Consider the following 15,956-nt stretch of genomic DNA (forward strand, 5'->3'; position numbering starts at 1 on the left):
ATCCACGGCCTCCTCTACTGTAAAGATGAAGCCACACTCAGGTTGGAGGAACAACACCTTATATTCCGTCTGGGTAGCCTCCAACCTGATGGCATGAACATTGACTTCTCTAACTTCCGTTAATGCCCCACCTCCCCTTCGTACCCCATCCCTTATTTATTTATTTATTTATTTATCTATTTATTATTTATATAATTTTTCCCGCTTTTTACTCTGTCTCTTTTTGTCCCTCTCGCTATAACTCCTTGCCTGCTCTTCATCCTCTGGGCTCCCCTCCCCCTCCCCCTTTCTTTCTCCCTAGGCCTCCCGTCCATGATCCTCTCCCTTCTCCAGCCTCGTATCCCTTTTGCCAATCAACTTTCCAGCTCTTAGCTCCATCCCTCCCCCTCCTGTCTTCTATCATTTCAGATCTTCCCCTCCCACTTTCAAATCTCTTACTATCTCTTCTTTCAGTTAGTCCTGACGAAGGGTCTCGGCCTGAAATGTCGACTGTACCTCTTCCTATAGATGCTGCCTGGCCTGCTGCGTTCACCAGCATTTTTTATGTGTGTTGAGTGAAATTTTGTGTCAGGCTTCACTGTGGAAGACACTAGATGTATGCCAGAATTTCAAGAATGCCTCTGGAAGAAGTGAATATGGTTGCTATTACTATGAAGAACGTGCTTGGGAAGCTGAAAGGTCTGAAGGTAGGTGTCATCTGGACCAGATGGACTACACATCAGAGTCTGAAAGGTGTAGCTGAAGACTTTGTGGAGGCATTGGTAGTGATCTTTCAAGAACCATTACATTCTGGAATTGTTCCAGAGAATTAGAAAATTGCAGACGTCAAACCCTGTTTAAGAAGGGAGGGAGGCAGAATAAAGGAAATTATAGGCCAGGCAGCCTGACTTCTGTGATAAGATATTGGAATCCATTATTAAGCATGAATTTTCAGGAAATTTGGAGGCATATGATAAAATAGGCCAAAGTCAGCATGGTTTCCTTAAGGGGAAATATTGTCTGATAAACTGCTGGAAAATAACAGACAACATAGACAAAGGAGAGTTAGTGGATGTTGTTTACATGGATTTTCAGAAGGCCTTTGACAAGGTACCACACTAGCTATGTTTCACAGAGGGCAACGTTGGGACGCTTGTTTTCACATTATACGTCAATGATTTGGATGACAGAATTGATGTCTTTGTGGGTAAGTTTGCAGATGATACAATGGTAAGTGGAGGGGCAGGTAGTGTTGAAGAAGCAGGGAGTCTATAGAAGGACTTAGACAGATTAGGAGAATGGGCAAAGAAGTGGAAAATGGAACTTAGTGTGGGGAAGTGTATGATTATGCACTTTGGTAGAAGGAAGAAGGCCTAGTCAATTTTTTAATTGGGGAGAAAATTCAAAAATCAGAGGTGCAAGGGGACTTGGGAGTCCTTGTGCAGGATTGCAGTCAGCGGTAAAGAAAGAAAATGCAATGATAATATTTATTTTGCGAGGATTAGAATATAAAAGCAAAGTTGCAATGCTAAAACTTTATTAGGCATTGGTCAGATTGCACTTGGAGTATTGTGAGCAGTTTTGTGCCCCTAATCTAAGAAATGATATGCTGACATTGTAAAGGGTCCAGAGGAGGTTCACAAGATATTCCAGGCCTGAAAGGGTTAACATATGATTTACTTTTTATGGCTCTGACCCTGTACTTGCTGGAGTTTAGAAGAACTAGGGGGGATCTCATTGAAATCTATTGAATATAGAAAGACCTATTTAGAGTGGATATGCAGAGGCTGCTTGTTGAGGTGGGGGGGTCTATCACCAGAGTGTACAGCCTCAGAATAGAGGGACGTCCATTTAGAACAGAGATGAGGAAGAATTTCTTTAGCTGGAGGGTGGTGAATCTGTGGAATTCATTGACACAGCTATGGAGGCCAAGTCATTGGGGATATTTAATGCAGAGGTTGATATCTTGATTAGTCAGGGCATCAAAGATTATGGGGAGAAGACAGGAGAATGGAGTTGAGAACGATAATAAATTGATCATGATGGAATGGTCGAACAGTCTTGATGGTCCTATATCTTTAGACTTGTAGTCTGGTTACGTTTCTGTATAAAGTAGTGATGTCATCCTGTTGTTGTCTATGAAGTGACTAGCAACCATGTGGAGGCTGAGGACTCACCTGATAGAAATTTATAAAATTATGTGAGGCATTGACTGAGTAGATGGTCTTTTTCCCAGGGTGGAAAATGCTAGAGGGGATAGGTTTAAGTTGAGGGGGGGAAGCTTAAGTAAGTTTGCGAGACAAGTTGTGAGTACAGATGTGTTCCTGACATTTCTTTGTTTCTGTGTATCTATTGGCCTCTGTTAAAGACTCATCTACCTGAAACATGAATTCTGTTTCTCTCTCCACAAGCGTACAATACTGAGTATTTCTAGTATCTTTTCTTTACATTTCAGATTCCAAGTACCTGCAGTTCTTTGAGTATTAATGGACAATTAATGCAGGTTGATTTTAATGAATTTGCATGGCTCCTGGAAGTATTTTTGTTGTGTAATTAATATTTCAGTAATATTTGAATAATGTAAGTGTATTGTTTAATTGAGCATTCTTTGTTTAAATAATTCATTTTCGGTTATATGTTATAATATCTGAATGGCATATGTCATCCCACTACTATGTCATAACTCAAAGTAAAAGCAAACTTTGACATGCATTCTCGGTTCCGTGTTTTTGCTGTCAATTAGTTTTATCATTTGGAGTTACAAAATGAACCATTTCCAATGAATGTATATTAATGCAAAAAACATTGGGAATAACATCCACTGAACACCAAGTTATTGCACAAGATTGATGCATAAAAACTTTATATTACAGCAAAATGGTGTTGGTACTGGACATAGTCCTATTTTAGTTTATGCACAAATTAATTTCCAGACTACAAAGTCTGACAGACTTAAGCATTAAATGTCAATATCTTTGTTTTTCTTTAACAAGATAACTGGCCAAGGAAGATTGAAAGAAATATTACAGGTTATTTTAAAACAGCCCTCGAAATGTAAAATCCTGGCATGGGTTGCAATCAGGGCTGCAAATCAGGTTGGTATTAATATTCCTTACAGTATTTTATTCTTTTGCATAGTGTATAACGGATACAGTCATTGATGACAAATGAAATGTGGTCTAACAAAGATAGAATGATAATAGGGGACTGCTTTCTAATAGGATGGATATGTTTGGTCCATGTGCAGAAAAGCCAGGAAATTGGAAAGCATGAAGAAACCTGAGGTGAAGGAAATGAACAGTGGCATAAATTATAGTCAGGCATTTAACAGAATGGGATTGAAACAAGTACTTTTCAACTAAAGTAATGAAACATGTAGCAGAATAGATAATGCTGTACATGGCATTAATTTACAATCAGCAATTCTACAAGTGGCATTTTAAAGTCTATTTACAGTAAATTTAAAAAATACAGACAGAGAACATAGAAATCTACAGCACATTACGGGCTCTTCAGCCCACAATGTTGTGCCGACCATGCAACCCACTCTAGAAACTGCCTAGAATTTCCCTACCACATAGCCCTCTATTTTTCTAAGCTCCGTGTACCTATCTAAGAGTCTCTTAAAAGACACTATTGTATCTGTCTCTGTCACCATCATTGGCTGTGTATGCCACACAGCCACCACTCTGTGTGAAAAACCTACCTCTGACATCCCCTCTATACCTACTTCCAAGAACCTTAAAACTATGCCCCCTCATGTTAGCCATTTCAGCTCTAGGTAAAAGCCTCTGGCTATCCACATGAATAATGCCTCCCATCATCTTATACACCTCTATCAGTCACCTCTCATCTTCCATTGCTCCAAGGAGAAAAGACCAAGTTCACTTAACCTATTCTCATAAGGCATGTTCTCCAGTCCAAGCAACATCCTCATAAGTATCCTCTGCACTCTCTATTATTATCCACATCCTTTCTGTAGTGAGGTGACCAGAACTAACCTACCAAAATGAACAACTTCACTCTTATCTGGGTTGAACTCCATTTGCCACTTTTCAGCTCAGTTCTTTATCCTATCGTTGTCCTGCTGATAACTCTCCAGACTATCCACAGCACTCCCAACTTTTGTGTCATCAGCAAATTTACTAACCCACCCTTCTACTTTCTCATCCAGGTCATTTATAAAAATCACAAAGAGGAGTCCCAGAACAGACTTCCACGGGACACCACTGGTCATCATCCTCCATGCAGAATATGAACTATCAGCAACCACCCTTTGCCTTATCTGGGCAAGTCAATTCTGGATCTCCTTGGATCCCATGTCTCCTTTCTTTCTGAATGAGCCTTGCATGGGGAACCTTATCAAATGCCTTACTGAAATCCATATACACTACATCCACTGCTCTACCTTCATCAATGTGTTTTGTTACATACTCAAAGAATTCAATCAGCCTCTTAAGGCATAATCTGCCCTTGACAAAGCCATGCTGACTATCTCTAATCAGATTATGTCTCTACAAATGCTCATAAATCCTGCCTCTCAGGATCTTGTCTAACAACTTGCCCACCACTGAAGTAAGACTCAATGGTCTGTAATTTCCTGGGTTATCTCTACCCCCTTTCTTGAACACGGGAACAACATTTGCAACCTTCCAATCCTCTGGTACTTCTCCCATCCCTATTGATGATGCAAAGATTATTGCCAGAGGCTCAGCAATCTCCTCCTCATTTCCTACAGTAGCTTGGGTATATCTCGTCTGGATCTGGCGACTTATCTAACTTAATGCTTTTCAAAAGCTCCAGCACATCCTCTTTCTTAATGTCTATATGCCTAAGCATTTGAAATAAGCAGCTAGTCAAAGACCTTATATCTGTAGTGCTGCTTTGGGAGCAGACTAGTAATCCAGAAGTCATTAATGAAAATCCTATCATCACAATTTAAATCTGGAATTTGTACAATATTCTAAGAACGATGACCACTAAAACTGCCAGTGTAACAACCATCTTCTTCCTTATGGCCTTTGGATAAAGTCGGGATGGAGAGGTGGGGGAGATTACAATGCATCAACTGTTTATTCATTTCCTTAGATGCTACCTGCTTACTGAGTTCTCCCAGCAGTTTGCATGTGTTGCTTTGGATTTCCATTACATGCGGAATTTCCATGTTTGTAATGTTTACCTAGTTTGTCCTGAATATGATTCCAAACTAAACCCTTGTGGTTCAGTTCCAGCTGGCCTGTTAGCACTTTGTTTGAATAGAAATGGACTACTGCTCCCCACAATCTTCTCAAGGGCAGATAGGGATAAACAATAAATGTTGGCTTTCTGAGTGATGTTGAAATTGTGGAAAATGAATATATTTTTTAAAAAATGATCTAGTAATCAAGAAGACAATGTAACAATTAGAATAAGAGAATAGGAGTGGAAGATGATCTATGAGATGTGGAATTACACACAGATGAGGACTCCAGCAGCTGGAGGTCTTTGACATATATGACATTTCTTATTGCATTTGAGACTTGCATGTTTGTCTAAGCATGCCTGAACTCCCAGACTTTGGAGTAACAGGGTTGTACAAAACAGCAACAGGCTTTTAATCCAACTCATCCATGCCAATTGTGATGCCAATCCATACTAATCCCATTTGTCTGCATTTGGCCCATATCCCTCTACTCCCTTTCTGTCTAAAGGTTTTTTTCCGCCTTCTTTGACACCTTGTTCTATGTAATCACCATCCTCTGTGTGAAAAAACCCTCAGATCCCCCATGATCTGCCCTCTCACCTTAATCCCCCCTAGTTTTTTTCTGCCCTTCTGAGAAAGAGCCTGTAACTATTTAACACTTCTAAGCCCAGCATGAATTTATAGATTGCTTTCAGATTTCCCCTCAGCCTCCCACACTCCAGTGAGAATAAACCCTGACTGCAATTACCCCTCCTTATAACTGCAGCTTTGCATTCCAGACAAAACCCTGATGAATCTCTTCCATACTCTCTCTGTTGCTGCCACATCCTTCCTATAGTATAGTGACCAGAACTGTACACAATACTCTGTGTGGGGTTTAACCAATTTTTACTACAACTATAACATGAAGTTTCAACTCATGCGCTCAACATCTTAGCCTCTGAATACTAATAGGACATATTCATTTCGGATCCAGTTCATGTCCCCTGGCTGTCCACACATAGATTTCTATATTGCTCTGAGTTAACCTTTTGCTTCTGATAAACTTATGAAATGGTTCAGGTTTCTCCTTAATCCTGCTTACCAGGTATTTCTTTGTTTTGCCCTCCTAACTTCTTTCCTAAATTCTCTCCTACTTCCCCTATAAACCAAATATAAAAGAAATAGATGCCTATACTGGCATAAGCTTCCTTCTTCTTTCTGATGAAACATTCAGGTTACTCTTTTGTTTGAACAGGTAATCCCATTGAAAAATTGAGGCTGTTTAACAGAAGTTCCTGCTTATCATCCTCTCAGCTATCTCCCCTTTCGCTCTCCCTTACCAATTTCTTTGTATGGAGAAACCTACAAAAAGTAGTGGATTTTGAGTACATTGCAGGAAAGCAACATCCACCATCCAGGACATGCCCTCTTCTTGCTGTTACCATCAGGGGGAAGGTACAGGAGCCTCAGGACCCACACTGCTAGGTTCAGGAACACATATTACCCCTCAAACATCAGGCTCTTGAACCAGAGGGCATAACTTCACTCACCCATCACTGAACTCTTCCCAACAGCCTAAAAACTCACTTTCAATGACTCTTCATCTCTTGATTTTGATATTTATAGCTAGCTTATTAATTATTATTATTTCATTTTCCCTCTTTCTTTTGTATTTATTCAATTTGTTGGTTTTTTTGCACATTGTTGTCTTGTTGGGTGCAGCCTTTCATTGATTATATTATGTTTCTTGTACTTACTGTGATTGCCCTCAGGAAAATGAATCTCTGGGTTGTACATGGTGACATATATGTATTTCAATAATAAATTTACTTTGAACATTGAACTTACAACCTGCCTCTGTTCCCAACTCCACTCCTCTCCTTTCCCTTCCTCAGTCCACCAATCAACTCCTGGACCCGTCTTACCCCTTCCCTTCTCTTTATATTGGCGATCTTCCCACTTCCCTGTTAATCCCGATGCAGTTTTCAACTTGAATATTGACAATTCCTTTCCTCACTGAGTTCCTCCAGCAGATTGGTTGGTTCTCCAGTTTCCAGTATCTGCAATCTTTTATATTTAGTTTACTGAAAGTAAAATAATTTATTTAGAAATAACACAATTTAATTCTCAAGAAAGGATAAGGTGAGCAGTATTTTAATTTAGGAAAGTTCCATCAATCTGTAAAATAATAAACTCTGTTCTTCTCCACAAATATCATTTATTGTATAGGCCAACTGTATCCTGCACAGTTCCAAGAAACTAACAAGGGACAATTCAGTTAGGGAAGAAGACATGGTAAATATTGTCCAAAATGAATTGCATGAGTTTATACTTCTGGACATTTTAGCATCACATCAAGATTACCAAACTGGTGAGAATTTCCATCTGCTTTCTGTCTGAACGTAATTACAATGCACAAATACAGTCTGATTTGATTTGCTGTGTATTATTTACTATGATGCTTCACGTAATAGGAAAGTCAGTATCTTTTTTTCAAAATGGATTAATACATTTTCAGAATTGTTGCTGCTGATCAGACCTACAATCTATGAATGCCATTATCTTTCTTTGACAAGGGCAGATGAGTACAGTGCTCCTGAAAATGTGTAAGTTATTTGAACACATCCACTCACATGTGTTTTCTGTCACTTCGGGTGGAAAATCCCAGAAGTTATGTGAAAACAGATGGCTCCAAAAGCTTTGTTGACTGTGTTTCCTCAAGACATTGATGGAATGCAAATCCGATTTTCATTCGATTTCCATGCCAATCAGCTCTAACCTGGCAACTCAATATGTTGCACTTACAGTCATCAATCCTGAAAGACTGTGTTAGGGATCTGGAGCTGCGGCTCGATGGCCTACAGCTTATTAGGGAGAGTGAACAGGAGATAGAGAGGAGCTACAGGGAGATAGTCACCCTGAGGCTGCAGGAGTTAGATAAGTGAGTGATGGTCAGGGAAGCGAGGGAAAGAGGACAGAGGACAACCACGGCGATTGAGTCTCTGGCATTGAACCTGATTTCGTGGTGCAGAAGGCAAAGAGGAAGATGAAGAATACGGTAGTCATTGGGGATTCCATAGTGAGGGGAACAGACAGGAGGTTCTGTCAGCCTGATAGAGATACCCGTATGGTGTGTTGCCTCCCAGGTGCCAGGGTATGGGGTGTCTTGGATCGGGTGCAGAGTAATCTGAAGGGAGAGGGTGAACAACCAGAAGTCTTGGTACTAATGACGTAGTTAGAAAAAGGGAGGAGGTCCTGAAGAAAGAATTCAGGAAGTTGGGTAGGAAGCGAAGCTGAAATGCAGGAGCTCTAGGTAGTAATCTCAGGAGTGCTGCCTGTGCCACGTGCTAGCGAGTGCAAGAATAGCACGATCAGGCATTTTAATGAGTGGCTGAGAGACTGGTGTAGGGGGCAGGGCTTCAGATTCCTGGGTCACTGGGGCCTCTTCTGGGGGAGGTACGACCTGTACAAAAAGGACGGATTACACCTAAACCCAAACGGGTCCAATATCCTAGCGGGCACATTAAATAGAGCTGTTAGGGAAGGTTTAAGATAATTTGGCAGGGGAATGGGAACGGGAGTGAAAGGGTTGAGAAAGGGGGAAACAGAAATAAATCAAAGATAATGTGCAACAGAGATTATAGAAAGAACAGACAAGAGATGAGGCTTAATCACGGCCAGTGGCATGAGTTACAGGGCAATAGAGGTGTTGTGCAGTTAAAACAGAGAGCAAAAAATACTGGACTGAAAGTGTTATATTTGAATGCGCGCAGCATAAGGAATAAGATGGATGATCTTGAAATCCAGCTACAGATTGGCAAGTATGACGTTGTGGCCATCTCTGAAACTTGGCTAAAGGATGGCTGCCATTGGGAGCTGTACATTCAAGGATATACAGTGGTGTATCAGAAAGACAGGTTAGTAGGCAGAGGGGGTGGTGTGGCTCTGTGTATAAGAAATAATATTAAATCATTGGAAAGAGATGACGTAGGATTGGAAGGTGTAGACTCTATGGATTGAGTTAAGAAATGGCAAGGGTAAAAGGACCCTAATGGCAGCTGTATACAGGCTTCCAAACAGCAGCCGGGATGTGGATTACAAATTACAGCAGGAGATAGAAAAGGCGTGTCAGGAAGGCAAAGTCATGATAATCGCTGGGGATTTTAACATGAAAGTGGATTAGGAAAACCAGGTCAGTATTGGACCTTAACAGGGAGAATTTGTAGAATGTCTAAGGGGTGGCTTTTTACAACTGCTTGTTGTTGAGCCCACTAGGGCGTTGGCTGTGCTGGATTGGGTGTTGTGCAATGATCCACACTATGCCAGATAATTTTGAAAACGCCGGTTTCGAGTAAAAACTACAGGCGTACACACTAAGCATTTTTCAAAATATCTCTGTCCACATTAGACGGATATTTGGGCGAATTTCCTCCTACTGAGCATGCGCAGGACACACAGAAAACAAGCGAAGAGGAAACGGTATACTTGGTGCACTTCTATCCAGTTACAGACTTTAAAGGAATTGCTTTTGACTCTCGCGCAGAGGACTTAAAACTAAAAAAAAATACTGGAGCGTATGGAGGCAACCGACAGGGAGTTCACGGACAGTATGACCCGGCTGACGACGAACATTGAAAAACTGACTAACTCTGTTGCATTAATAAAGCACCTTGTTAAATGTATAAAACATGTATGCATCAGTGTTATCTTGTATTTCCATACAACGTTACATTAGGCTGTTACACATCTATTGTCAGAGAAGTACTTGCTAAATAGGTAAACCACTTTGGTTTTTGGCTCTTGATTCTTGAACCTCCAAAATATTCCGCATGGAATTTAAACTGGAGGTGGCGGAGGGTGTTTTCTGTCCTTACCTTCATACAAGCAAGGACAGAAAACAGGGCAAAGTGAGTATACTTACTTATTCAGTAAGCTATGGGTCAAAGTATTTGGTGAGTACACTTCTAACTCTTCTGGCTTCAGTCTCGTTGCCGTCAGTTCTGAAATTGTTAGGTTCTGTGAAGCGCAGAATCAAATATCGCTGTGATGATTGTACGCTCTAGTATCAGTTGTTTGGCGACAATGAAGTAATAATAATAAGAAGAAGAAAACAATGAAATGCCACGCTGCCGCCATTTGTTGCGGCATGTCATGACAGCGGTTTTAAAAAGCTCCGCTTACCATGTCCCACTGCAACGGATATTAGGCGTTTTCAGATTTATTCACTCTGGAGACCGTTTCTGAAAATCTCCACTTTCGGGGGATGAAAACGCCGTTTTAGTGTGGACAGAGGGTCAAAACGAAGAGAAAAAGCTTCGTTTTCAAAATTATCCAGCACAGTGTGGACATAGCCTAAGAAACCCTTAGGGAACAGTGATCACAATATGATTGAGTTCACATTGAAATTTGAGAGGAAAGAAATAAAATCCAATGTGTCGGTATTTCAGTGGAATAAAGGAAATTACAATGGCTTGAGAGGGGAAGTGGCTAAAGGTGACTGGAAAGGGACATTTACAGGAAGGACAGCAGAGCAGCAATGGCTGGAGTTTCTGCAAAAAATGAGGGAAGTGCAAGACAGATATATTCCAAATAAGAAGAAATTTTCAAAGGGAAGAAGGACATTACCGTGGCTGACAAGTGAAGTCAGAGTAAAAATAAAAGCAAACGAGAGGGCATACAAGGAAGCCAGAGCTAGTAGGAAGATAGAGGATTGGGAAGCTTTTAAAAACTTACAGAAGGAAACTAAGAAGGGCATTAGGAAGGAAAAGATGAATTATGAAAGGAAGCTGGCGACTAATATCAAAGAAGATACTAAAAGCTTTTTTAAGTTTATAAAGGGTAAAAAAGAGTCGAGGGTAGATATAGGACCAATACAAAATGACACAGGAGATATTGTAATGAAGGATGCAGAGGTGGCAGAACTGAATGCGCATTTTGCATCAGTCTTCTCAGTGGAAGACGTCTGCAGTATACTGGACATTCAAGAGGGTCAGGGAAGTGAAGTTTATGCAGTGAAAATTACGACTGAGAAGGTGCTCAGAAAGCTTAATGGTCTGAAGGTGGATAAATCTCCTGGACCTGATGGAATGCACCCTTGGGTTCTGAAGGAAGTAGCTGGAGAGGTTGCGGAGGCATTAACGATGATCTTTCAAGGATCGATAGATGCTGGCATTGCACCGGATAACTGGAAAATTGCAAATGTTACTCTGCTATTTAAGAAGGGTGGTTTTGGGCTCCTTATTTTAGACAGGATATACTGACATTGGACAGGGTTCAGAGAAGATTCACAAGAATGATTCCTGGAATGAAAAGGTTACCGTATGAGGAATGTGTGGCAGCTCTTGGACTGTATTTCCTGGAGTTCAGGAGAATGAGGTGGGTTCTTATAGAAATATTCCAAATGTTAAAAGGCCTGAACAGATTAGATATGGCAAAGTTATTTCCCATGGTAGGGGATTCTAGGACAAGAGGGCACAACTTCAGGTTTGAAGGACATCCACTTAGAACTGAGATGTGGAGAAATTACTTTAGTCAGAGGGTAGTAAGTCTGTGGAATTTGTTGCCACAAGCAGCTGTGGAGGCCAAGTCATTGGGTGTATTTAAGGCAGAGATAGATAGGTTCTTGATTAGCCAGGGCATCAAAGGTTATGGGGTGAAGGCAGGGGAGTGGGGATGACTGGAAGAATTGGATCAGCCCATGATTGAACGGCGGAGCAGACTCAATGGGCCAAATGGCCTACTTCTGCTCCAATATTTTATGGTCTAAGTAAATGTTGCAAACTTTTTATTTATTCATTCATTTTCACAATCTGCAAGGCCAACTTTTACTGCTCAACTCTAACTATCTTTGAACTGAGTGACCTGGTTCATTATTTTAGAAGGCGTTTAAGCATTAACTGCATTGATTGATTAGGAGTCCCACATAGACAGGATTGAATAAGGATGACAGATATCCTCTCCTGAAGGACATTAGTGAACCGGCAATAACAATAAAGTGGTTTTGTTGCTTTCATCAAGTAGTTTTTATTTTCAAACAAAGTGGTTTTGTTGCTTTCATCAAGTAGTTTTTATTTTCAAACCAAATTATTACATTTAAATACCATAACTACCATGATGGTACTTGAATTGAAGTCTCCAGACTGTTAGTTTAAGCCTGCAGGTCACTGGTCTAAAACTTGATTGCTGCCCCATCAGCTCATTGGCATAATAACAGAATGAATAATTGAATTACACGTGATCAAATTCAAACTAATCAGCACCAAATTCAGTACTACTAAAAGAGTTGCCTGGAGTCCATTATGATTTAGGTACGGTATAGGATGGAGTGAATAATTTGTAAAGAGAAATTGGAAAGGCTGGGTTTGTTTTCCTTGAAGCAGTTGTGGTTGAGGGGTGATCTGATTGAGATGTACAAAATTATGAAGGGTATAAGGAGCATAGATGTCAGAAAATATTTCCCTGTAGCTGAGGAATCTAAAACTAAAGGTCATGTATGCAACAAGAGATAAGTAGCTCAAAGGGAACTGCTTCTTAAGTCTGGGCCTATGAGGTTATCATAGCGTAGAAGTTATATAGCACAAAAACTGGCCTTTCAGCCTGACTGGACCATGCTGACAAGATGCTCAATAATCCCTTTTTCCTGCATTTGGCTTATAATCCCTCTGAACCTTTCCTATCCATATACCTATTGCAATACTTTTCAAATGCTGTGATTATACCAGCATCTATCACTTTCTCTTGCAGCCTGTTCCATATACCCACCACCTACTGTATGAAAACCTTGTCTCACAGTTCTTTTTAAATATGTTCCTTCTCACTTTAAACCAAAGTCCTTTAGTTTGATACCTTGCTCCCTTTGAAAAGGACTCTGTGTCCTATCAATGCCCCTCATAATTTTATAAACCTCCATAAGGTCACCCCTTAGGCCTCTTATGTTCCATAAGCACAAGTCCTGCCTATCCAGTTTCTCTCAATAACTGCAACTCTCCTTTCTTCACTCTTTCCAGCAATACCACATCCTTTCAATAAGCTGGTGACCAAAAATGCACATAGTGCTCCAAGAGTTGCCAATTATTTTCTTGTACTACTGCAAACAATGTTCCAACTCTGATACTCACTAGCCCCGTCTATGAAGGCAAGCAGGCTGAGCACCTCCTTCATTACCCTATCCGCCTGCATTGCCACTTTTATGGAGCAGAAGACTTGTGTAGGTCCCTCTGTACATCAATGATTCTAAGATGCTTGCCACGTGCTGTGTATGTTCAGCCAGAATCAGATGGGTCAAAATGCATTACCTCACATTTGTCTGGATTAAATTCCATTAAATAAATCACAGGTAAGGCCATGCACAATTGGACCCTTAGCTTGATGGGGGTAGTAGTAGTGGTGAGATTATCATAGGAGTAATTTTGGGTCGAAGTTGGGAGGGATCACGGGATGTATAGGTCAGCAGATGATTAGAAGGGTGGGTCCTACAGCTAGATCAGGGGCTGGGGTGGATTGGTGGCATTCAGATTGCCTGGGGGCAGGGTGATGGAGGATATTGAAGCAAGGGGAGTAGTGGAGGGTAAGTGCCTTATAATTGTTCTATCACTGTCTGGTTTATTCATTTTAGTTGGGTGTGAATCAGGACTAGCACTCGAAGAAATATTAAAATACATCAGCTGCCTGTCAGATTTTCCCCATGTTCTTCATTTCCAGGGAAATGCTGAACAGCAGCCTGGCTCACAGATTGACTGAATTCTCACAGTAACTCCACTCAGACTCTGGTTCCATTATCACAAAGGTTCCTTCGTTTTCGAAACCTTCGGCCAATGATGTTGTGCTGACGTTTTAATATTCTCTAAAGTAAATCTAACTCTTCCCTCTGACATTGTCCTCTATTTTCCTTCATCCGTGTGCTTATATAACTGACTCTTAGATGTTCCCAAAGTATCAATCTCTACCACCATATTTTTTAAAAGCCTGCTCTAATATCCACTCCATTCTTTCCTCTAATCACCATAAAATTATGACCCCTTGTGTTAGCCCTGGGAAACAGTCTCTGACTGTCCACTCTTATCATCTTGTCAAGTCACCTTTTATCCTTCTTTGCTCCAAAGAGAAAAACTGTAGCTTGTTCAATCTATCCTCATAAGACATGCTCTCTTACTCAGACAGCATCCTGGTAAATCTTCTTTGCACCTGCTCTAAAGTTTCCACATCCTTCATAGGATGAAAAGACCAGAACTGAACGCAATATTCCAAGTGTAGTCTTCAGAGTTTTATAGAGTAGCAATATTACCTCATGGCTGTTGGGATCAATTCCCCTATTAATGAAGGCCAACATGCCAAATACCATCTTGACCGCCCCCCCCCCATCAACTTGTGGAGCAATTTTGACGGATCTATGGACATGCACTCCGAGATCCTTCTTCCTTCACACTGCTAAGAATCCTGCCGTTAACTTTGAATGCGGCCTTCAAATCTGACCTTTTATATTTACCACTTCATATTTGTCTGGATTGAGCTCCATTTCCCACTCCTCAGCCCAGCTTTACATTCTATCAATGTCCTGTTGTAACTGACGACAGCCTTCTATACTATTCACAACACCAACAAACCTTCATGTCATCTACAAACTTACTAGCCCATGTTTTCACTTCTTCATCTAAATTATTTCTAAAAATTGCAGAGAGCAGAGGTCCCATAACAAATCCCCGTGGACACACTTAATAAATCCCACTCCATCTACTGTAAACCTTTTGCACAAAATTTTGCGATTTTATCAGCACGATCAATATTAAGGATGTTGAAGTTACCCATGATAGCAACCCTGTTATTTTTACCCCTTTTTGAGATCTGCCTCCCAATCTGCTTCTCAGTGTCCCTGTTGCTGTTGGGAGAAACCTATAAAATGCTCCCTGTAGAGTGATTGTTCCCTTCCAATTTCTGACTTCCACCTACGCTGACTCAGTAGAGGATCTGACTATGACATCTTCCCCTTCTGCAGTTATGATACTGTCTTTGATTAGTTATGCTACTCCCCCACCTCTTTTACCTCCATCCCTGTCGCTTTTGAAACATATAAACCCCTGAACATCCAGCAGTCATTCCTGCTCTCCTGACAGACTAGTCTTTGTAATGGCCTCAACATTGCAGCTTCAATTTCATCACCTTTGTTCCTGATACTTCTCGCATTGAAGTAGACACATTTCAGTCTATCCAACTGAGTACTATTTTGTCTTTTCCACTGCCTATCCTTCCTCACAGTCTCTCTACATACTGTATCTACCTGTACATGAACTGCCCCATCCTCCAACCTGTCACTCTAGTTCCCATTCCCCTGTCAATCTAGTTTAAGTTTAAAATTATTTTCTTTTCAGGAATATTATTCCAATTTTATTTTTAATATCAACATCTAAAAATGCAATCAGTCATTTGAAATAATTGAAACAATGAAAAATTGTCAGGTACATCTTTTAATAAAATTTATCATTTGTTTGGACATGTTCTTACTGTAGAAAATGATGAATTGTTGCCAAGCTTAACTACCATTCAAGGAGAGAAAGTGGAAGAAGAAGAAAAGAAAGAGGCGTCAGAAACAACTGAAGCTGCAGAAATAATGGCACCATATAGAAAGGCTGCAAAGAAATTGACATCAATCCATCTCCTACGTTACAATGACCACCTCCGAAGACTATATAACAACAATCTGCTTTCAGGTATAATCTCAGGCATTTTTCTTAGTGAAACTGACAGACAAAAGAGACCAGGGTCTCTTGTATATGAAAGGCATGTGAAACTTCATGCTGTACCCATATTTTCAGGAAAG

General features: G+C 40.6%; 1 protein-coding gene across 13 annotated transcripts in view; it reads left to right on the plus strand.

The window, feature by feature from the left end:
• Positions 1–15,956, plus strand: part of cfap54 (cilia and flagella associated protein 54) — a 482,407-nt gene that overhangs the window by 416,183 nt on the left and 50,268 nt on the right. For 12 of the 13 annotated variants that reach the window (XM_072241335.1, XM_072241340.1, XM_072241339.1 and 9 more), the window contains 3 exons: positions 2,973–3,074; positions 7,373–7,514; positions 15,646–15,846. In XM_072241335.1, coding sequence (XP_072097436.1) covers positions 2,973–3,074; positions 7,373–7,514; positions 15,646–15,846 — 445 coding nt within the window. Of the gene's footprint in view, positions 1–2,972; positions 3,075–7,372; positions 7,515–15,645; positions 15,847–15,956 lie in introns of those variants that run through there. The other variant, XM_072241348.1, reaches the window with a different exon arrangement.

The sequence above is a fragment of the Mobula birostris genome, chromosome 23 (genome assembly GCF_030028105.1).
Source record: "Mobula birostris isolate sMobBir1 chromosome 23, sMobBir1.hap1, whole genome shotgun sequence".
In the NCBI taxonomy this organism is placed as follows: Eukaryota; Metazoa; Chordata; class Chondrichthyes; order Myliobatiformes; family Myliobatidae; genus Mobula; species Mobula birostris.